This window comes from Meleagris gallopavo, chromosome 1 (assembly GCF_905368555.1).
Source record: "Meleagris gallopavo chromosome 1, MGAL_WU_HG_1.1, whole genome shotgun sequence".
NCBI classification, from domain to species: Eukaryota; Metazoa; Chordata; class Aves; order Galliformes; family Phasianidae; genus Meleagris; species Meleagris gallopavo.
This window is the reverse complement of record NC_139404.1, coordinates 174,542,422-174,566,780: the sequence shown is the minus strand read 5'-3', so window position 1 is coordinate 174,566,780 and position 24,359 is coordinate 174,542,422. Positions and strand designations below refer to the sequence as shown.

General features: G+C 39.3%; 1 protein-coding gene across 5 annotated transcripts in view; it reads right to left on the bottom strand.

The window, feature by feature from the left end:
* Positions 1-24,359, bottom strand: part of ATP8A2 (ATPase phospholipid transporting 8A2) — a 323,927-nt gene that overhangs the window by 194,674 nt on the left and 104,894 nt on the right. For all 5 annotated transcript variants that reach the window (XM_085216143.1, XM_085216142.1, XM_085216144.1 and 2 more), the window contains one exon: positions 3,646-3,818. In XM_085216143.1, coding sequence (XP_085072269.1) covers positions 3,646-3,818 — 173 coding nt within the window. The remainder of the gene's footprint in view (positions 1-3,645; positions 3,819-24,359) is intronic.

Sequence of the window (24,359 nt, the reverse complement as noted above, 5' to 3'; positions counted from 1 at the left end):
AAAGCTCAGTTCAACATTTTTGGTCTGTAGAAATATATGTTGAAAAGCAGTGGCACAGGCTGCCCAGAGAGATGATGGATGCCCCTTCCTTGGAGACACTCAAGGTCAGGCTGGACAGGGCTCTGAGCACCTGATGGAGCTGTAGGTGTCCCTGTTCAGTGCAGAGGAGTTGGAGCAGATAACCTTTAAAGGTCCTCCCCAACTTAAATGATTCTACAATAAAATTAATACACTGCTTAAACAGCAGCCCAGTGCCACTACTTCAAGATGTATTGCAGAGGTGGCCAGCAATACAACCAACACAAGAAACACCCTAAGGGAGCCCAATGAGAGATGTTGTCCCAGCCTTGTGCCACCCATCTTTCTGGAGATCTTTGTTTCATTCAAGAAACACTGATGATTTTAAATCATGGCAGGCTCTTCAGTAAGGAGTTAATTATGCTGTAGTCACATGAAAGCTGCATCTTTCTTTTTTTTGCGTTCATATTCAAACACAAAGAGTGATCTGCTGTACAAACTAACCTTCTCTAAGAGGCACAAACACTAGATAAGTGATAAAATATCCTTTTGTTACCAAAAAGAAACACCCTCATTTAACCATTTAACACATTTTGCTACTCGCATAAAAAAATTAAAAACATTTATTTTTACTGAGCAGTAACTTTTGCTCGCTTTGGACCAGTTGCATACCAATATCCCAGTCAGTATAAAGGAAGATAAGATCTGTCAGTCTCTGGAAGAACTTTCAACAAACAAGGCTTTTTCTTAAAGAACTGTTTGGTTTGATTTTTCAAGCTTCACCACTCTCCCAAGGGGTATATTTTCCTCCTGTGCCAGTGGTCTGTTAAGAGACTATGCAACAGTGGAAGACTTAACCCCTGCAGAAGATACCATCTCTCCCTCTAAATGCAAAATGGGGCCAGGCTTACTACAGTTTCATTTTCAGAGATTACTCCTGAGAATCAAGTTCAACTACAGTTTATGCCTAAAGCCCAGCAAATGAACATACAGTATATATTAAGTATATTAAAAAAAAAAAAATCCTTGAATGGCAAATGCAGCTGAAACACCCAGAGGGAATGAAAAATCTTATAGTAAGTTTATGAAATATTAAGTCCCACAAATTTATGCTATGTTGAGAATAGCAACACCACTCCTCCTAAAGTGCCCAAAACATCATACCACCAAGTTTAAAGACCCAGATCCCCCTCTCAATTAACATTTTTGTTTGAAGACTAACTCTGTTTAATTTGAAATTTCCTCTTGCTGTGCCAATTACATTTTAAAACTTTTTCCTGTTGAAGTTTAAATGCACTGTCTTATTTTACACACAAAGTACTATTAAAGCAGCCCAGAGTAGAAAAAAATGTTTTCCTCTTTCAGTATCAAGCACCTGGCAAGTAAATGAAAAAGTTTCCTGTAAAGACTTAAAGGCTATTAAAGGCATTCCTTTTTTTCCCTGGGGATTCAAAACCCTGTTATTTTTATTCCTCTTTTTAAGCCTAAGAAATTACATCATCTTTTCCCTTTGATTTACACTTTACAGTATGGTTTTCCTGCATTGTTCCTCAATTTTCTAATTCATTAGTAATTAAAACTGCTGTTGGCTTGGTTATGAAAAAGTAAAAGAAAAAAAAATGTTATGCCTAACATTACATTTCTGTTTTACAAACAGATTATATATATTTATATATATAAAATGAACTACAAATTTTAAAAATTGCAGTAAAATTGCAGTCTATTATTTTTTTCATCTACATAGATCCTTGACAGAGCTCACTGAATCCCTAAGGAATAAACTAACAATCTGCTTCAGAATGATCTGTACCAAAGCATACAGATAGATGATGAGAATAACGACTTTGGTTGTCAATCTCCTTCCCTAGAAAACAGCATTAGTGGACAGCATGGCTTCCATTTACTTCCTGAGCAGTTGATGCTTTGTAAGCCCAAGGGAACTGATCACAAAGGCAGTAACACAGACCTACACAGACTAGTTCTGTGTACAAGCACATACTTCCATGGCGGGTAAGAGTGGCATAAGAACTGTATGGTGGATTCAATAATTCCACTGTTATCTTGGATTCCAAAAAGAACTGGACCTGTTATATTCAAGAGACAATTACTGCAATTATATAAGCTCCACCTTGTAAACCACACATTTATTCAGTCCTGTGAAACAGTTGCAAAAATGAGACTCATCAATACCTCATGCTATGCTCCCTTGAAAAAGTAATCAAACAGCAACAGCTAAAAAACTGTTAAAAGGGACTGAGCTGGAATTAAAAGTCATTATAGTTGGCAACCATTCAGAAGAGAGCTTTGGAGAAGGGCTAAGAACATTGACTGGAGAAAACAAAAAAGATCCCATACAACAACATTTTCATGCAGTCACAGAATCATAGGATAAGCACAGCTTGAAATCATCTTATTCACTTGCCCTTCTTAAGCACGATCTGGTATAATAGGTTGTTCAGGAATGCATCTTGGTGAGTTTTCCATGTCTAACATCAGAGACTCCATAACCTCTCCAGGAAACTCATTCCTTTGTTTGACACTCATACAGTAAAATACTGTATTCCTGTATTCAGCTAAAATTTCAGATGTTATACTTTTTTTTCTTGCCTCCTGTCTTGTCACTAGGCACTGTTACAAAAGAGCCTGTCCACCTCATCTTCATTCCCTCCCAAGAGATGTTTATACCAATTGACAAGATAACCCCTAAGACTTCTCATCTCTAGCCTGAACAGTTCCAGTCCTCACAGCCTCTCCTCATATAAAAGATGTTCCAGTCATTCAATCCACTCAGTCATCTTTGAGGTCTTATATCAGCCTGTCTCTGGTAAATCCATTTTGTTCTTGTACTGGGGTTCCAGAACTGGAAGCAGCACTCCAGATGTATCCTCATTAGTGCTGAGTAGAACAGAAGCACCACCTCCTCAACCTGCTGACAATGCTTTCTGCTACCACTCAGGATCCTGCTAGCCTTTTTCTGCTGCTGGGGTACATTGTTTGCTCGTGGTCAGTTTGTCCCCATCAGGATCCCAACATCTTTGACAGAACTGCTGTCTAGGCTGACAGTCACCTACACTTATTGGAGCATGATCTCCTTTCAAAGTTCAAAATAACACAACCTTCCTGCTACACAAGTATAAAGTCTTCTTGCTTCAGGCTCCTATTTCACTTTTTCTGCAGCAGTGATGACATGGGATTGGCAGTATGGCTTCAACTACAAACAGTCAAATTTTTGTGATCTGTTGGAATAAGTGGTGCAGCTGATTGAATCCTCATCACAAAGGTGTACAGGGCTGCTGCACCACAGAGGATCCTGTAGAAGGCCAGGAAGAATTCAAATCTTCAACCCTGTTGGCCTGTTGGTCAGTCTTACGAATGCTTTCACAGAGCTGGCTGCAATATACGAGTAATACTTCTCCATAGCTCTCCTTTGCTTCTCCCACCACGGCCCCAGCTTCTCAACAGTTCCACAGCAGAGAAATCAATTACTTTATCAAGTGGCTCATGACCACAGCTTACTTCTTGAATAGTATACTCTAAGTATGAAAGGAAAGCTAACGTACAAGGTGAAATTTCATAAAGCTTCGTGCCCATTCTGTTACTGTTAAAATAAATTCCAGAGTTTCTTACCTGCAACAAATGACTGCTTTACAGGAGAGTGCCAAGTCCAGAAAGCTCTGCCTGACTTCAAATGAAAGGGCATACTTCAGTGTATGGCCATCAATAATCAGAGCAATATCATTTTCCTTGCCCAAGGAGTCCCCCAGACTGTTACAATGGTGAGTCAAAGAAGCTCTTGTTGCCTGAAGTATAAAACAGAAATAAATGCTTTATGTTTATATGCAAATGCATCCAAACTGTAACAAGGCATATCTGGACTATGCAATAGTGGGCAGTATGTTTGTATCCAAGCTAGCACTGAAGAAAACAGCATTTTAACAGGACCTCACATAGAGACATTAGGTTGGGTCACACAACAATCAGGCTGATGAGGAATACACGCCCCTATACTGAAATGTGCAGACTCTGTCATCTTCATTACACATGCCTGAGTGATGTATGAGCCCGCAGCAGTTGTGGTACATCCTCTTAAACTTCAGGGCAGATAAAACCCAGTGCCTCTCATGTCTTTCAACACCATCCCAAGTATTAATACTTGTTCACTCTTCTCTACCCCAAACAGATGCTGCTGAGAAAAATCATGTGTTCACTATCACCCCAAATACCTCAGCCAGTCCTACTGCAATGAAATTCATGCTGAAAGCAGTCAGTTCTCTTCCTATGCAGGTTAGCTTAACTACCTGGTCTAGCAGAGTTAACAACTACTGCTAAGTAGTTCAAGAAGTTTCTCATCATCTGAAGTGTGCATACACTTTTTGAAAGAGAAGGCCTTGACTCCTGGCACATGGGATAGCAGAACATGAAATGCAAAGGCTTGAATAGCCAGCAAACTCAACACTGCTTTCTAGACGATAAGTGATCACTAATTGCTGGACTATAATTTTTCAGTTTTTCCTCTTGTTGGAAAAAAGAAAAATAATAATCATCATTAGCATATGCAAAAATAATAGTTTTGTTTGAACAAGTCCTCACTTCATTTCTTATGTTTTCTCCACTCAAACCAACCAGAAAGAAAATGCACTCCTGCTCATCTTAAAATTATGCAGCTTTGAATGACTATGCTAAACCAAGTTTTACACATTCTTTGCTTTTGATATTCAAAAGTACCCTATTTGTGGTCTTTCAGTGTTAGCCTAAAGACAGTACCTTTTGTTTTTCTTTCCGTAAGAAGAAAAGCCACCAGAATAGAGTTATAACTCTCAGACATGAAAATAAAATATTTATGGATAATTGCAATCCACTCATCATTTTATAAATCCAGATTTCTGCAAGGATGGTGAAGCTACAAACAGTTGCCATGTGTTGTATTATCTTTTAATAGACAGATATAAAAAAAAACAAAAACAAACAAACAAAAAAAAACCCTGATGTATTTAAACTAGTTCCTCTGGATTATACATCTACTGGTCCTGAGGAGCACCGATTACCTCAACTAAGGTCTGTACTCAGTGATTTCTTCAGTATCTGCACATGAAGGGAACAGTGGAGAATAAACAGCACAAAAAGAAAATCTTCCCAGCACCGTAAGTTCTTATTTCTTGATTTAAGCCTTTGCGTGCTGTGTCTGTGCACTACATCACCAAAACATCATTCAGTTTCTGTGGAAGTAGCGATGGGAAACTATGTGGATCATCCTGTTCCTCCCACTATAGAAAGCTAGATGGCTATTTTATGAGGGGTGCTAAGTATAAGAATGTCAACGTAACAGATGCATGTCTGGCTTCTACCAAGATTTTCTGTAGGATCTGCACATTCTAGAGTCGCTAGCCAAAAAAGACAACTAACAGGTATATATCTTGAGTTGTCCAAAACATCTCACAGAAACTCTTCATACTTGGTGTTCATCTTCCAACTGAGAAGTACTATCCCATACATAGCATATAGCACAGCGACATTTTCCAACTCAAATACTGAAGTACTGAGAAAAGCTGCATATTTGACTAATTGAAATAGCCACAGTGTTTTAAGCTCACACGAAGATCATCTGTTACATTCAGATCTGATATTTTAGGATGGGATACATGTTTTTCAAGAAAACCCACTAAGTAAATGTTACAGGGCTGTTTCCCACACTTTACCTCGCTCCTCGCACTTGTGCAGAGCTCTGTATCCTCCTAAATATGTTTTCCCTGAGGTGTCATCATCTCACTGCTGAGCGCAGCTGTGTCCTGTGGTGGCTGTTATGGAGTGGGCTAGAAGCAGCTGTGCCCAGCACATCCATCACAGCCCCTACTCCCTCCCCACAGAGGCCACCCAACTCCTTGCCACATACCCCCAAAAGCCAGCAGACCAGACTTGACTAACCCAAACTTTCTCATGTTTGCTAGAGGCCAAGAGCCAATAAAATGACGGCTGCTCAGATGTCACCCAGCGTATCGGTGCTTCCAAGCCTTTCAACAGCTAGAGTTACCTGAGCAGGCCTCATTGTTTTGGTTTCTTCTCACTTCCTCCTACTCCCATTCTGGTGACACAGTTTTACAAGGTTCTAATAGCAATATTCATGCTATCTAGGAGTACTGTGATCGCAGACATCAGTGACCACAAGCTTTCCAACTGCAGCTTTACCACACTAGCAGCAGGATCAGCCCAAGCTACCTGGGGCTCTAATCACCCCCACTAATGTTCTTCAGAAACAATCAGCAATAAAAGTGTTCCCATTCTGTTGATTACAGTATTTTAAAAGGATTTATGCTACAGGATTATGTCAATGATCTTGAAATGTCTGTATTTGTAAGGTCATGGTAAAGGATTTTTTTCCTTTGTCTTTCTACTCCCTGCTCAAATAAGAACGGCTTTCTTTTAGACAGGAAAATACACCAGAGATCCAAGCGAAATTATTTAATCACTTAATTTTAAAAGTGTTTTTCATGCATAACACTGAGTGAACTTGGTCTGACTTCTTCCAAGGCACAACAACAGCAGTGCACTGAGCAGAAAGATTGAGTGCACTGTGGTGCTTAGAGGCTACATATTTTTTTACTTGTCTTGAATAATCCTTTCCATGAAAAACTATGTAAATATATAAAGAAAAATTCTGAACTACATTACAAACTTGATGACAATTTTGTACTTCCAAGCCAATGTTAAATTCAAGTGTCATATAAAGCTAAAGTTTGTCTACCTCAGCTACAAACAAATAAAGACAGTGAAACAATACAAACAAAAATAGCTACAGTCAATCAAACCTGAGGCTCAACATCATGGTGGTGGCCAAAGTGGAAAAAAAAACAAAAGTACGGAAAGCAAATCCCAGCACTCTCCAAAACATCTTCCTGGTCGGTCCCCAGCAGCTGGCAGCTCAGGCATCTCCTGAGCCACAAGCAATGCCTGTTCCAAAGCAGCCCTTAATCCTGAATTACCATTCAGAATCATTAGGAAATTTAAAAAAAAAAAAAAAAAAAAAGGCCATCTCATCTCAAGAGTAAGCAGGATGTAAAGCAAAATGTAGCCAAGGGAAAAAACAAATACTGGAGATGAAATGAACTATGAACTTTGAGTGGTGAAGAAGTTTTGAATATAACAGCAGTCAAAGCAGTATTTCTAAATCAAGAAAAAAGAGAAAGAGAAGGAAGGATCTGTCAAATAAAGTGACCATTATATGATTGAACTCTTCAGAATAAGCCTAAGTGGGAAGAGAACTGGACCACTTGCACACAAGAAAGGAAGAAAAAGGGAGCAGAAACTGCTTTTTATTTATTTTCTCTAGTCCCACTCGTGGGTGTGGTATTCCAAACAAACTCCGACCAAACTAAGAAACTAGTCCCTCAAAGAGACAAGTTTATAGATTAAGTTAACTAGTATGACAACAGCCTGCATGGGGCACTGTCAGCACACAGCAGCTATTTCAGACAGATTACATTTTGCACCTTCTTCATTACAATAATAGATGTGTCACTCCCTTCTGCCTCATTAAACTGTGAGGAATTAGATTTATGACTTCATGGTGTGCTTTATATACAGTTCCCTGAAAACTAAACACAAAGCAAATGACAGCTGAAACCACAAGAAATTGGTCCAGAAAACAAAAACAAGGCTGTATCTTGGGGAAGGGCAGTGAACGGCCACAGCCCAACCACCCCCTACCACAGATTGGAGAAGAATCTGAGGGCAAGAGAGCAGGAATGTTCAACATCCAGCATCTGTTGTCCAGAAAAAGCAGGAACCAAATAAAGCCGCACAGCAACAAATAGACTTCCTAAGGTTATGTTTCTCATCAGGTGAGAAGACGATAGCCTCTCCATAGCTTACGGTTGTGACTACACACATGCCTTCTCTAATTCATGCTCTGGCCACTGAACTTATGTATCTTACATATAAGGTGTTGCAGAATTAGTAGTACGTTTAACATACCACAATAATTTACAAACCAACAATTACATGTCAGGAATCCCATTTAAAATGCATTTTGTAAAGCTCTCAATATACTCCTCCTAACTTACAACCTAATAGCTTATACAGTCAAGTACTAATTCCTACATTTGCTTCTTCCAACTACTTAAAATTTTGTGGGTTTTTTTTTGTCTGTTTGTTTTTAAAGCAAACAAACACAACAACTGAGCCTATTTCGTTGCTCCTGTAGACCAGAACAATTAAGCAAAAGAGACCCACCTCAGATCTCACTGGGTATATAACAAAGACTTCCTCAGTAAGCAGATAACAAACATTAGGAAACCAAGGGAAACTATATCCCTCCATGGGCAACTCATTACTGATAACTAGAACAGAAATCTCTACTTTGATAGCTAGCTTTTACTCTTTTTGATATCAAGGGATAAAGTTTCTTCTTTGAGTCACATCAGGCAAGAATAAATCAATCCTTTACTGGAAGAAGCATGATGGAGAAGAAATCAATACTTGTCCTAATAAGAGTCTGAATAAACTCAGACCAGTGGAATATCACTACCCTTTCTTGTAAGTACCCATCAAAAGTAAATGGAAAGTTTGTCAGGAGTTCTGGAAAAACAAAACAACACAACAACAAACAAAACCCAGAATATTGCAAAGCACCTCACATATCCACAATAAACTTTTTTTTTTCTTCCCTCAAGACTTCCTTTCTACACACAGCACGCAGCTGCTCTCGTGAACCCTGGAGAGGTGCCTGCCCACCAGACCTTGCTATACTGACAGATGGATTTTTCTCCCCAAAATTAAAAATAGAGATACCATTTGACTTAAGGGTCTATAGAAGGCAATAGAAGTCAGAACAACCACCTGTTTAGTAGCCTTGATTCAGTGAGCTATTCAAATACAGATATTTCATTAGCCAACAGAAGACATAGGCACACGCCTAAGTATTCTGCTTAACCAGAGCAACATTATCAGTCTTAGAACTTCACAAGGCCTTAAAAATCCATTCATACCTAATTACAAAGTAAACGAGAGCTTTGTAATACATTAAATGAAGATTGCAACCTGAACAAGCAAAAGAAATCAGGGTCTCTTATTTTTTCTCTCCTTTTGAGCACTTACTACCAGAGGGATGGGTAGTGGGGATTTTGATTAATAATGCGTCAAGAATTCTGACTCACAGAAGTGTGTGTAAGGGTTAATACTGTAGTCTTCATGCTTGAGTTAAATTCAAGACATGGTGGTATATTCCATAACAAACCGACTCCGTATGCTTTTCCTGTTTATTTTCCCATTTCCATTTTAACAAGTCACAACCACAACCACATCCTTGAGTAGACCATTTACTTGCATTACTGTCTTAAAAACAAACTTTCAGATTTTATTGTTTTGCGTGTGCACAGCTTCAATCCAGAGGACAGAGTAACATGATTAGCACATACTATAAATCTCCACAGCAGAGTGTAATTTGTTGACAGGCAGAAAATGAAAACATCCTGAATGAGAGTTTGTGTGGTCTTTTCTCTAGACTGCACTCTCAGGATCTGTAACCAACATTTTAATGGCATGTTTGTATATTATCACTTTCTAAGGCCTCAAAAAAAAAAAAAAAAAAAAAAAAAAAAACATCTGCTAGGCCAAGCTTTGTATTTAAGTAACTAAAGTAACATAACCAAGTCCTATAATTTCCCATGCTATTATTTTTTAATTTTGTGTAATAAATACCAAGGATTTTAACATGATACTTAGAGTGAATTTGTAAGCCAATGAAAATTGAGTTAACTTAATGAAGCTCAGCTGACATCACTGAAAACAAGACAGAAAACAACAGGTCCTTAGAAGAAATGCACAGGCTATATAGCAATCTTAAAAGATTTTTATTTCGAGGTTTTTGTTTTCTTTTTCGGCAGCACACTATATAGTCCATTTGCTCCCTCTGGAGCATGGGAAGCTTACGTGCTACAGCAAGACATGTTAGTGGTTAGCAATTTGTTATCCAATGCAAAAAACAGCATCAAATATTTACCAAGCAAAAAAAAAAAAAATCAGTAAGACTAGCAAAATAATCTTGTGGTATAACAACTCTTTTCTAAACTTATCTTACAAAACAAGCTGATATCCAGAGAGAAAATGGAAAATTGCTGTAAGATGAGCTGCAAATCCCTTCTTCCTTACTTCCTGAGTCTTTTCTGGAAAGGGTCAGAGTGTCACTGAGATGACAGTCTGGGATAGAAATGAAGCCTTATTTGTGCTGCATCTACATCTATAATTCATTCTAAGCACAGAGTGGTGCATGGACCTGAAAAGAAAACTAAATAGCAAGTAGCATGATTTAGACAGATGAGAAACCCTCTTCATCTGAAGCAGAGGATCCTAGATCTCCTAGATCTGAGACCTTGTTCAGTCAAATATCACTAAATCAGTTGTACATTCTGGCCTTCTCTGGTCTCTACAATTTACATACACCTTCTGAATTTCCTCCTCCATCTCAAAGGAATTCAGGTGATCCTCACAGAACAAGCTGCCACACTAAGATGTTAAGCTAACCGCTGAGTTAGGCTAACAGTCAACTACTAGTTTACATGCTATATTTATCAGAAATCTAGAAAGCATTGCTAGCTATGCCATTTAAGTATTTGTCTTCTTCCACCATCCTACCAACCCATTCATTGCTCTGGAAAACACTGAAGTGCCAGATCAACTTCTTGTGCTAGAATTTCATTTTTTATGACTTCCACTTCCTTCCTATGAGTAGACACTGTGAATAATCACATGTAACAATTCTTTTGCTGTACTGGAAAGAATATTTTAAGAGGAAATGCCTGACATGTCCACCGCCCCAGTTTTAAATGAGAAGTTTTCCATGGCTGACTTTGCAGCGTAATTCCACTCAAGGTAACACTTGCCAGCTCAAATTCATGTGAAGCTGTCCACTGTATCCTAATTGCAACTTAGATGCTTCAGGACATACTTGAGTGGTGAGGAGTCTTTCACTTCAAACTCTTTGCCATGCCTGAGGGATCTGTAAGGACATCTGGCAGACGCAAGTTTACAGGAGAATTGGGATAACGATCGTAAAGCAAGACAAACTAATGTCTAAATCAAAGTTGGTGAAACGTGATGCAAGTATTTAGAGCAACACCTGTTGGGCAGAGGAGTCTCTGGAAGTACTTTGCACAATAAATAGCACATGTGCAAGTGCTAACCTTGAAACGTCTCTTCAAACCGAGGAAGAAATACTACTTCAGTTCTAAAACAGATACTCACTTTGCCAGCTTTCAGTTTTACACTGAACTCCAACAGGTGAGCAAACAAGTCTCTAAAAGCCAACAGGCAACTTCCAAAGACTTAGCTATAAATGGGAGAGCAAAGTACATCTCTGGAAAGCCTAGGAAAGAAGATTTCTCGAGTAGAAGTACCCGTTTCCAGGATTTGTTGGCCAAGTTCCTCTGCTTCCCTTCTTTGCAAGTTCCTACAAGAGATCTTCCTCTGTACAGCTGATTCCGTGTACTGTTACATACTTCTAAATGCTTTTATTTTAGAGTAAAATTGCAAGGGTAAAAAAATTCAAATACAACAGTGTTTGTCAGATGCAATGTCACCTGCTTAGATAAAAGCTTAGATAAAAGCTGATCCAAATGCTGTGTTTTATGGCCATCTAAATGGAAACTCAAAAGAAGAGCAGAATGGGAATTATCTGGTAACTAATATGAGAATATGCATGTCCTAATAAAATCTACTCTACAACAACATAAACTTCCAAGTTCTACTCACCAACATTCAGACAAGCATTTTCATACTTTCTCAAAGACAATGATTTCTCTAAAAGCTCCCACAAAACTACTTTGATCTTCTGCAAGTAGAATAGAGGGGGAGTCCCACAATAGAGGGACCTGGGCGTCCTGGTGGACGAAGGTTAGCCATGAGCCAGCAGTGTGCCCTCGTGGCCAAAAAGGCCAATGGCATTTTGGGGTGCATTAAGAAGAGCGTGTCCAGCAGGTCGAGGGAGGTGATCCTCCCCCTCTACTCTGCCCTGGTAAGGCCTCATCTGGACTGCTGTGTCCAGTTCTGGGCTCCCCAGTACAAAAAAGACAGGGATCTCTTGGAAAGAGTCCAGCGGAGGGCCACAAAGATGGTGAAGGGCCTGGAGCATCTCCCCTATGAAGAAAGGCCGAGTGAACTGGGTCTGTTTAGCCTTGAGAAAAGACGATTGAGAGAGGACCTGATCCAGGCTTATAAATATCTGAGGTGTGGCGGCCATAGTGGTGAGGCCAGTCTCTTTTCAGTGGTACGTGGAGACAGGACGAGGGGAAACGGACATAAGCTGCAGCATAGGAAGTTTCGCACGAATGTGCGTAAGAACTTCTTCACGGTGAGGGTGACGGAGCACTGGAACAGGCTGCCCAGGGAGGTTGTGGAGTCTCCTTCTCTGGAGATATTCAAGTCTCACCTGGACGCCTACCTGTGCGACCTGGTGTAGGGAACCTGCTTTGGCAGGGGGGTTGGTCTCGATGATCTCTAGAGGTCCCTTCCAACCCCTACCATTCTGTGTAATTCTGTGATTAAAGTCACAAACCCAAAGATACAAACTTCACATTGATATGGACAATAGGCTTTGACTATCCGGCTAAACAGTACCACAGATGAGGCAGAGATTGGGTTGAAGAGAGTAGGCTATGCTCCTGTGCTATATTTCCAGCTGGCCTTCTGGCTTTTTCATCACAGTGTAACACTTCACTCACATGCACTTCTAAGCTGCTGATTCCTTTTCTGCTCCTGTCTTGTATTCATGCAACTGAGTGCTCCTGCCCAACAACAAGATCTCAAGACTCACTTTAATTGAATTTTTTGTCACTCACTGAAGAAATCAAACAAATTTAAAAATCCCAACAGACAAGTAGCCACACAGCATGGTAGCATATGCAAACTCATCTGGATGAGCACTCCAATAACACTTCACACTGATAAACATCAATCTGATCTTACAAGTCCCAATATTGTTTGACTTTGACCCTTTGAAAGAATTCTAAAAAAAAAATTAAAATGAACAAAAAAAAGTCTGATATATACAGTTGTTCAATATCCCTTCTCTAGTGCAAAACCAGCATGAATTTGAGTGAATTTCTGCCTGAACATTTTAAGACATTTGATTCCAGGATTCTCTGACAGCAGTGCCAAAATTTAACATTCTCTGAGCCTGGTAAGAACAGGAGTAGCAATGTATAATGGCTGGGTAGTACTCTTTCTTAAACCATTTCTTCAAGTACCACATAAAAAAACCGGCTCCTTCAGAATTAGTCTCAGCAACGTTCTCCACCAAGTTCAAAGAAGCTTCCACTTAATTAAGTAGCATAAGTAGCAGTATCTTTTGGAAAGATTATTTATGATGAGTACCTGCCTTTCCACAAAAGTCTATAGATGTTGACCAAACCCTCCTCTGGATGCATTCAAACACCTTAACATCCTTTTTCTGTTGTGAAGCCCAGAACCACACACAATACTCAATATGAGGATGCTCCAGCACTGTACATAAGAGGAGAATCATCTCTGACCAGCTGGCTGTGCTTAACATCCTCCAGACTATGGTTTGCCTCTTGGCTGCCAGGGTACGCTGCTGGCTCATGCTAAGCTGCTGTCACAGCACCCACAGGTCCCTTCCGCTGAGCTGCTCTCAGCCACTCGGCTTCAGTCTGTGCCTGTGTCTGGCATTATCCATCCCAGGTGTAGCACCCAGCATTTTCCTGTGTTGATTATGCTGTTCATGACTATTCAACGCTGCAGTGTATCCAGATCCCTCTGCGAGGCCTCTCATTCCTCCAGATAGTCATCAGCACCTCATAGTTCAGTATCATCAGTGAACTTGCTGAGGATGCATCCCATTCCTGCATCCAGATTGCTGGCAAAGATGTTGAACAGTACTGGCCCTGGAATGGAGCCCTGGGGAACATTGGTGACCAGATGTCAGCCAGATGTAACCCCGTTCACTGTGATCCTTTGAGCACTGTTGTACAGACAGTTCACCACCCATATATATTTGATGCATACATTTGATAAGCTCAAATAGCACAATATTACATATGCAATCCCAGCAATACTGGGATCTGTTTATACAAATCCATTTGAGAGAAATCTCACTATATCCTACTTCAAGAACTGCAGCATAAAAATACTACACAATTATACAGCAACTTGCAAATGTCACTAAGAACGTGACGCAAGGCAACAAGAACCCATTCTTCAAGCACATCAAATTACATCACTGTATCTACTTGCCTATTTAACTGCACTGTGATTCTGCTTGATGAATACGATCTCCTTCCATGCCAAGAAAAACATCTATATGAAGGACCCGGAAATATTAGATGCCTGCACTGAGATTATTTTCATAGCTTTTAATTCAACTTCAACCTGGAATTCCTTCACAGTAAGCCAAGTAATCTAAAACGCCTATATAGAGTGCTTAATCTTCATAGTAAGTCTCAGGTTATCACATACAGACCAAATTTTGCTTTTAAAAATTAGATAAACAGATCATATCAGAACTCTGACGTCTCCAGTGGCAGCTGAAATTCCAGATGAACTGGACCATCAAGAGGTGTAGATAATTATTCAAGGATGTTTTCAGTTCTGTAACAAACTGATTATGCAGGAGTCAAGGAACTCTGTAAATAAGGAAGAAAACAGACCCTGAAGGCACCTCTGTCCTGTCAGCAATGCATTCATCTCCAAACATGCAACATGTAGTTTAAAAGGAAAAATGAAAACAGTATTTTACAAGTTGTGCTTGATGACAGAAAAATCATTTCCAAATATGCCAGCTGGGTACACCATTTCAAACACAAATCCCATTGTCAAACAACCTTAAAGTCAGGTATTTCAAGGTGGCTGTAAGCACCGACAACAGCTCAACACTTGAGAACTGCATGGTTAAGTGCTGAAGTCCAATCTGATGCAGAATGCCAGATAGCTTCACTCAGAGCATTAAGCTTAGCATGCAGCCATGTGGTGTCTTTAAGGAACTTATATGAAATCTCCCTAGTCCATGAGCTGAAGGCTCAGTGCAGAGAAGTAGGAAGGATAAGAAGCTTTCACCTCTTAATGCAGAATAGAACAATTTACCATTTCACCAACCAGCTATCTCGCTGTCTCACAGATGAAGTGTCCTGGCAGTGTAGTGGCAGAGAAGAGTTGCAAAAGGCTCCTGGCTTTCGGAACGGTGCCTTTGACAGTCGTGTAAGGAACACATGTGCATCTCAGAAAGACTGAGGATTTCAAAGAGTGTACTAAAATCTTGTTCTCTTAAACTAAGAACAAGATTAAGATGATTATACAATTTTCATTTACTCCAGAAATGCTCTACATGGGACTATCCATTGCTTTCAATACATATTAGTCATTTGACCACAGAGAACAATTTATATTGCAACAAGATAGTTTATGATTTGTACGACAGAAAGCACAAGAAAGAAATGCTTGTTCTGCATAATTACACATCTGTGTAATTATTAAAAGCAACTGTAATCTGCCAAGAGGAAGCAGCCTCTTAGTTTTGCTAACAAGCTAGAATGCCTTGGTGTCTTTGTGTTTTAGTATTTTAGCTTTATTAAATGCATTCAACAGAATAAGCTCTTCCAATTCCTTCTACTTTTTGAGACAAACAAGTCTCAACTGCTTTTCTTTTTCCGTAGACTAGTCCAGCTTTATCATAGAAGGAAAAGCTCTTCAAGAAAATTATGCTTCTGCTAAACCGTTTCCCAAAGAACAGCTGACTTTTCAGCTCACAAGTTATCTTCAGAACAAGAAGATACTACAACCTTCTGCCTTAAATCTTGAAGACGTGGGATTCTGCCCTCCAGTGTATTAACCTCATGCTTCTGTAAATAAATTTAGTACATTCAGATGCCCACAAAATGCTAGGGAGAAATCAGCGAAGAAAGTGACACTGGAGTGAGGACATCCAATTTATCCTATAATTTACTACCATGAAAAAAAGAGTAATGTTAATCTCTATATGTGCGTGTATAAAATTAGACATAAAATATTACATTGCTTTAGTACCCCCATTACAATACCCCGGTTGATATAAAATATTATCACTCTGAATCAGTGTCAAAAAGGCAACTATACTCAAGGAGTTTTATTATTGCTAGCAAGTACAAAATCCATGTTTATTAACACATAAAAACCCGAACATTATGAAATATAAAGAACCCATCTTTTCTCCAAAAGAGTGCCATATGTAGGAAAGAGTATAGAGTTCATTGGCTTGTACACGACCAGACTGCCTCAACCTAATTTCCTCATACTCGAGCATTTTGGCAGAGCAGACAAGCAAATTCCAAAAATTACCATTTCCAAGTTATATTACATCTCTTGTGTTTAAAAGAAAAACTGTTGTTTGTACCTTTTCGTATATGGTAAAATCAATCTGTAAGACATGAAAACAAGGTTGGTAAGACAGAATTTTCCTCTCTACATACTAATAAAAAGGGCTAGGGAAAAGCCAGTTTCAATAATTTTTAGTCTTTCACTCCCTCTTCTCTCTTCAGAATCTCCCTTAAAAAAGCAACCATTAGCATCTGTGCAGTTAATGGCTCAGTTGCATGCTAGTGTTAAGTAACAGAGGCCATGCCACTGTCAGAGTTCATAGCCAAAGCTATTCTAGTGCTTAAGTAAAAGGAAACTACTTTGAGTATTAAGCCAAACAGCAAACTATAAACTCAAAGCTACTCAAGACAGTCCCATGCATGCAACAGGCCAGCCTGTTGTATTAGTCTTCCTTTCAAGTGCTCGCATACTATTGAATCTGTTTCTCCAAGTGGAGCAGAGAAAGTTCCAGAGCAGCCGATCAGCACAGGCAAGCTCTGTAATAAAACTGGCTTTCAAGCAGCAGATTGCTTTTAACACAGCTTGTTTTCTTAAAGCCCTGGTTTTGATTTAGACACAATACAGGTATTGAAGAGAAATATGAGAGAAATTACAGTTCTTGAAATATCCTTAGAGATTTCACTTCTACCTTTAAAGCATGACAAACATCAGAGGTTACTTGTGCTCCTTGGACTATGTATTTTTTTCTTTTTACCCATGGCTGACTAGGCAATAAAACAACAACACAGAGGTGTTTTCAGAAGGATTTGACACAAGCCGTACTTCCAAGACCTCGTCTTTTGGAAAGAAGGAACACGCACATTTACTAACTGTTCCCATCCAATTGGGACTTCTGAAAGGGTTCCTAAACTCATTTAAAGTCCCTGAACATCACTGACTCATTAATGAATTAATTCAGGCATCCTCTGCCCCTCAGTAACTACCCAAGGGAACATGCAGGATGCAACAGACTGGTCTCTTCATACCTGGCCTCAGTCCCATCTGTGCCCTTCAGGACTTGTAATAATACTGGGAACAGACAGCCCACAAGGCAGCACTCCCCTGCCTAAGCCTTGGCCAAGCAAATGGGAAAATGACATAAGTGGTATGTCCTGTGTTTGAGTCAGAACAATGCTCAAGTTCTTTAAAACAAACGCTGCCAAGAGAGTGGGTGGAGGCTGAGGAGCATCCTAAGCAAAGAAAATACTTGTTCTTCAAGCCATACTTTGTATCTGGACACTCCTGAGACTAAACCATGGCCGAAGATGATGTGAAGATGGGAAGGCTGGAACAAAGATGTGTGAAGCTAGATTTTTCCCTGTGTCCCAAAGCTAGAAGTACAAGCTCTGTAGCTCAGCATTCAAAACAATGACAATATCAGGACTAAAACCAGAATACTTGCTAGATTTATAGGATAAAATAACTCATTCAATTTTAGAAATTTGTCAGCAAAGCTACCCAGAACACTAACATTTGTAGAAAATATAAAAACTGAAACACCTGAGAAAATTTAAATATTTCATTTAAATATTCCAAAACCCATATAACTATGTACTAGTTTAGCTGGGGATCCCATCAACTAGCTGAACAATCTTTATAGCATTACATCATACAATGAAAAAAGCACAGCAAAATTATATAGCTGGTTTCATGCAATCCAGTCTGATGAACCTAATTACCCATTTTGCTCAATGAAGTGACCATCAGTGACATGTGAAGATGCCACTCTCCAGAGAGTTTTGATCCAGAGATCAATTCACAATCAACTATCATTCATAAAACCAAAGAAATGCAAATCGTTTGTCTTGCAATTCAAGAACAGCAAGTGAATGAGAAATGAGGGGACATCAGAAGAGGGCTGAAAAAACACATACAAGCAAGTTTTACTTGGACCGGTTGATTTCACTTCAGCTGACAGCACATGTGTGCATGTAAGCATGATGCAGCATGGGTTCTGCTCCCAGATTCACACTGCTGAGACTGGAGACGAGGCATCCAGCCTATCCATGGCTGCATGGCACAAAGTGGGCTGCAGCCACTGCCTCTTGCTGAAGGCTGCCATCTCAGGAGAAGCAGGATGTGGCTCTATGGAGCACTACAGAGAGGCCATCATTTCTGCCGATTGTTTCTTCAGTTTTAAGTCAAATGCAATTCTTTTCTGTGTGTGTTTTAAAGAAGAAAAAAAAAAAACTAAAAAAAAAACCAAAAAAACAACCTATATGCTTCAGTATATGCTGCAACTACAGTGCAGCCTCAACTGCTCAGAGGAGGCTAGTCTTAGTTATGGAATTGATCTGCTGGAGGCTCCTCAAGAGCCTGAAGCCTTGATTAGAGAGATTTAAAACAAGAAAAATAAATAAAAATTGCATTAACAGATATAAAAGACAATGACAAGACTAAGATTTTTCCAGAATCAATCAGTAGCTTGAGATTTTGACTCCCTCCGACAGCGTTCCCTCACAGGCAGAGGCTGTATGGCTGGGGAAGGCTGATGCGCTGCGCTCTCAGCGTCCTCCTGCCAGCAGCTTCAGAGGCACTGCCTGAGGATGGTCAGGCCTTGCAACTTCCCCACACAGCCATGAAAAAGAATGCAAGCAGGAATGAGTGTTGCTTGGCCACTGGCCTCCTTGAAGATGAAATGCTGAGGGCCCTTCATGCAGCTGCTCCCTGGACAATATTGCTGGTTAGTTTGCTAACTAGATTTGTTTGAAGGGACAAAAAGTAAACTGTGAAGTCTTCTCCATTCCAAGCACCTGCAGGCTACACAGCACTAGATAAATGATCTTTGCTAAGCACAGTCCAATTTAATACTACGAGATGTCACAAGTATCAACCAAAATTCAGCAATGTGCTATTTTTAATATAGAACAAAATCTACAAAATACTTTCTCCCAGCTGAATTGAATAAATGCTTTACCTGAAGAAACGATCCTCCAGAAGAATCAGAAGGGCCCCAAATCCACAAGTTTATCATGCAGTTTTTGTGACTGTATACAATACTCCTGAAACTCACCGGGATGATGAGACCTCATTTTTCCCAGTCCTTCAAGGTTCCAGGTATTGCATATTCTTCTTGCAACTTTTTCCACTATCCTCACAAGATATGTTCAGCAGCTAATAGCAATTCAGTAGGAATGCTTTATTTCAGTAGGTAGCACCATGAAGACTTTCAATGCTCTACTACTTAAGAGCGTAAAGTCACACACAGTCAAGGTAATATTTGTAGTTTCAAGAGGCAAATAGTCATCCTTAAATCACACAAACTACCAATCTGACTACATGCATTGAAATCCTGTCATGTGGGAATTAGGGATTTAGTCATCATTGGACATTGAAATGAGTTAGGGCAGAACTCCATATTTTATAAGACACTGGCAGATGTGAGCAACAGATTCTACCTTTAAATAATAACACGGCAGTAGTTACACTTTGCTTGGCTAGTGGTCTTCATCGCTACAAATTCATCTGTACTTTCCTGCTCTGAGCTTCCTTCAGGCCCTAGTTAACCTTTGCTCATAAAGCATCATGTGTTTCTGAAATGCTTAATGGGAAAGGATTTTGTAGCCAGTCCTTTGTACATCTGAACCTAAGCTGAGGATTATTGAAACTGCATTTATAAGGCAGCAGACATGGTCTTAAACAACACACTGCCAATTTTTGTAGCAGAATGTATTTCAATTCAATGTCTTATTGGGATATAAAAGATGATTTATTGTTTTCCTATTTTAGTTTGTGATATTTAGTCTTTGAAATATTCAGTCTATTTTAGCCCCCATGAATACCAGGCATCTGTTAAGCACACATATGTAATAAGCTTCTCTCTGATTTAAAAAAAAAAATACTAGAATAGCAGTGACAGCAATAATGATTAGACTGTATAGATACTAATAGCCAAAAATCCAAATAGCTAGTAAGAAATCCAGCCATATTTTAACAGATGCTGCACTGACTGAAGTTGAGGCACTCCCAGACTCGTTGTTCAACAGCCTACCCAATAAACATCAGTTACCTTGTCTGTCCAGTGGTTTAAGTTCCCAGTGCAGAAGTTAAAGCAGCATCAGTACAAGTGCTTCAGCTCTCATATAAGGGTATGAAATATGATAGAAGCATGCTTGGTCCTATATGACTCTTTACTATTAAGGTGCATTTTGAGTAATACTTAGTTTAAGCATTTTCTGTAAATGACTACCACAAAAGTTATACTGAAGATCTATATTGCTCTTGGGAGATTAATAACAGGTAACTCTACTACACTTCTGTACAATGGTTATAGCAATAACTTTTTATTTCATTGAATACAGCACTCTCTGACAATATTGACAAATAGGAATGACTCATTCTTGGCAAAGATACTTCCTAACTCTGTTGCCAGAATAATCTCTCCGATTTGCAGATTTCTTTATTGAAGGCTCACATGACTCCTAAACGCTGGACAAACCACTTGCCAAATAATCTCTCACAAGGGTTTCTTTGCTTTCAACCTCAAGCAGCTAAACTGCTTCCATTTCTTACCTTCACATACTTCCATCCCCTCCCCAAAAAAAGAAAACCACTACCACCACCACCCAAAGACTTTTCTCTGTCCAAAACCACCACCCTGATTTCTCCACTACCCTAAGCTGGCTTCCACAGAATATTCTGGTGGCCAACAGTACATGTCTTAGGAAAATGTTATATGCTGGTGGCAGGTACTGAATCACATACGGAGGAGCATCTTCCAGAGACTCTCGGCCCCACCAGACTCTCACAAGTAACTCATTCTAACATCTTCCTCTATTGCAGACTCGTTTATCCATTCCTTACATTTCCAAAAGCACAAAAACCCATGAAAAAATAACATATTTGTTGGCAACTGTCTCTGTGACTACAATGCAGAATTAATATGGGAGTCTCAGGGCAGCCTATAAGGTAGGCTCTGGTATTATTCAACCACTTTCCAATCAATTACAAAATGGTGCTTTACGCTGACATTTCAAACAGGCTTGGAAGCGTCTTTGCTTCCAAAACTTGCGAAGTTGGAATGTTGCTGATTTTACCACAAACACCTGCTCTGGCTTCACAAACAGCACGTGTAAAATGCCACTTACCTGGCACACAGGCAGCTCAGGAAGCAGATCTCTAGCTCTGCTGCTGCTCTGGGACACTGCACGCTCATCATCTGGCTGCTTCTGTCCAGCCGTAGAAACAACTGTAAATAAAACTGAACTTTGTCTAACTGTTGACCAGCAGATACTCAAGTGAAGCTGGACACAACACCCAATTGCTTTCATGCTGATGGATTCCTGTATTTTTTATTTTCTAGCCAAGTATATAAAGGTACTTTTAAGAAAGCCCCAGGCAAACTTCTCTTTTCTAGTCAAATAAATACCATTCCCTGAGGTGATCACTAACTTTCAGAAAGCTTTTTTTCTCCTCTAGTTTTAAAAATACACCATTTAGTTCCCTATCAGTTTACCCCACGTATGGATCTTACGTTTTATTAAAGTTTATCTAATAAACATGATACTCTCTTCAATTACTAAAAATAATTTTAATAAGAAAACTCCATAAAAACATCAAGATCGTGTTCCTTTTTAAAATTAAACCACCAGAGTAATTTCCCTAAAGATATATTGTACAATATATTTATTTTATTAATATTTACTAAACCTATTAACTCTGTCTACTGAACTGTAGAGTTTGTCTGTCAAGCTCTGGATAGAAGTATAAATCCCTTGGGTACTCGGTAATATTAAACCTAATAGAGACATAGCAATTAAGTTTTAATAACTTGAAAAGAAAGTGTAAGTTCAAAAATTTAACTAGCAGTTATTTTTCTTAATTTTTGAACTCGTCCCTCCTTTCTTACATTATTTATAGATAAGTTGGGATACATTACTGCTACAACATCATAGACATTACCAAACGAGATCTTACAAATCCCTTAAACTATTAATTGGTTTTATTCATCCACATTTTCCCAGACTTCTACAGATTACTAAATTTCACATCAGAAAGGACATGCTCTGCTGACCCTTTTTTCCCTCACTGAGAGCACAGAATTCTTCAAGCCAGACATCTTCGGTCACAATTAGCTGCATAAATGGTCCCCAGTTTTACTGCAGAATTTGATACCTTGTCTTTCTACAAATGGCCATATCTTGTTATTTCAGTGAATTCTATACTTTAACTACAATAGCTGGAATTAACAACAGGCACCAAATCCCTCCATCTTTTGAAAGAAAACTTCCTAGTGATGAGCTTTCCTTGATTCAGAAAATAGACAAAGATTTTAAAACCAGCTTTCTACTAAATGCCCGCCATCATTTTTCAGTCTTTTGGTCTAATTAAGATATCTGATAATAATGCAATTCAATTACTGCTTTGATCCTATAGTAAATAGCATTTGAAGAGCTAGCTGTCCTAGGGGTTACCTTCTCTTTTCTGGAGTATCAGAACAGATCACAGTTGAATACTGCATATAAGCTACACATATTATTCTAATAAGCATGCAAGTGCTTGGATGTAGACCTACATGAGCATGAACTTCCTACCTAACACCACTGTTACCTGAGCCAGTCACACAGAGGAATGCTCCAACTCTTCCCTCAGAGATGAATCCTCAGGGAAGCAGTCTTAGCTGAGGTCTTTCAATGCCATGTGGCTTTACTTCAAATGAGAGGAATATGAAAGAAAACTGAGCTAATACCAGGTTGCTTCCTAAGTTGGAGTTGATAATTTCTTTTCTGTTAACTGAAACAAAAGGTAAAGCAACTCTGTACCGAGCAGTTCTCTTTACATGACTGTAAAGGATCCAAAGGCATATGCACTGCACAAACATGCAGATTGGATGGACTACACAGCCAGGCTTCCACCTGAAATTTTTCAGAAGTCTGTCACATTAAATGCCATGTTGTATCACCTGAAGTATTTCCCATGGAGCCTTTCATCAGAATGTCACTTCATACCACATCACCAACTACTTCCCTGTATCAGAGAACATCAAGAATATCACTATTAAGTTATCATTAATTATATGAAAACTACAGGTTGCAAAACTCAAGGTAAGAAAAAACAGCAAGAGTGCTTACTAAAAAGCAGTGCAACACCAGACAGGCAGTCTTCTTGATAAAGACATGAAGTCTGCAGCACCCAGTAAGGAATTCAGATTAGTTATTTCAGAACCTCTGGGTACAGCCAGGCAGGCACTCAGGTGAATATTCTGAAGCACATATGCATTCATCCTCTTTCAGCTTTAACATTATCTCTTTAACATAAAACTCAACCCATGAGTGTACACAGTGAGACTCAAAACTACTCAGCTCATTCCATTTGCAAAATCTCATTTACAAAACAGCGTTTGGATCTGGGGCATCACTATAAATTGGGAACATAACCAGGAGACCAGAAAAAGAATAAATCAGGTTTATAAGGCAGGCAAAACTAAAAGCTTCACAATCATTTCACAAAGTTGCTTTCCAAAACCAGTTTCAGAATGGAAAGAGAGCCGCATTACATGAAGCCCCAATGTAATGGTAGTGCATAGGGTTAAATGACTGCACACACTGGAAGCATCCTACGTTCTCCATCGCAGCTAACAGAAACCATCAGTGATCAACATTTGCAGTCATCAAAAAGAGTGTCAGAGCTTGTCCTATGCTTGTAGCACACATTTTAGCACTTCCACAAAAGCTGCACAAGTATTTAGTATAGTACTGTCTCAAGAAATCCTTTGAGCAAAGGTCTGTTTTATTTGTTCCAAATAATTCCAGGCTTTCTGAAGAATTCCCCCATCAACAGCACTATCCTGGAGTAAAGCAGTAAGAGACGGTACAGGTTGTAATGCGGAGAGTTGCTGTCCATGAGGATCACTATGCGAATTGAGCTTAAAATAGGCAATTTTGTTCTAAACGGGGAGGCACTAACAAACTGACCAAACTCACCACCAAACAAGTTTCTTGTGAGTCATCACAACTTCGGCATATAATGCTGGAAGACAACAGACTCATTAAACTCCACATATTTCA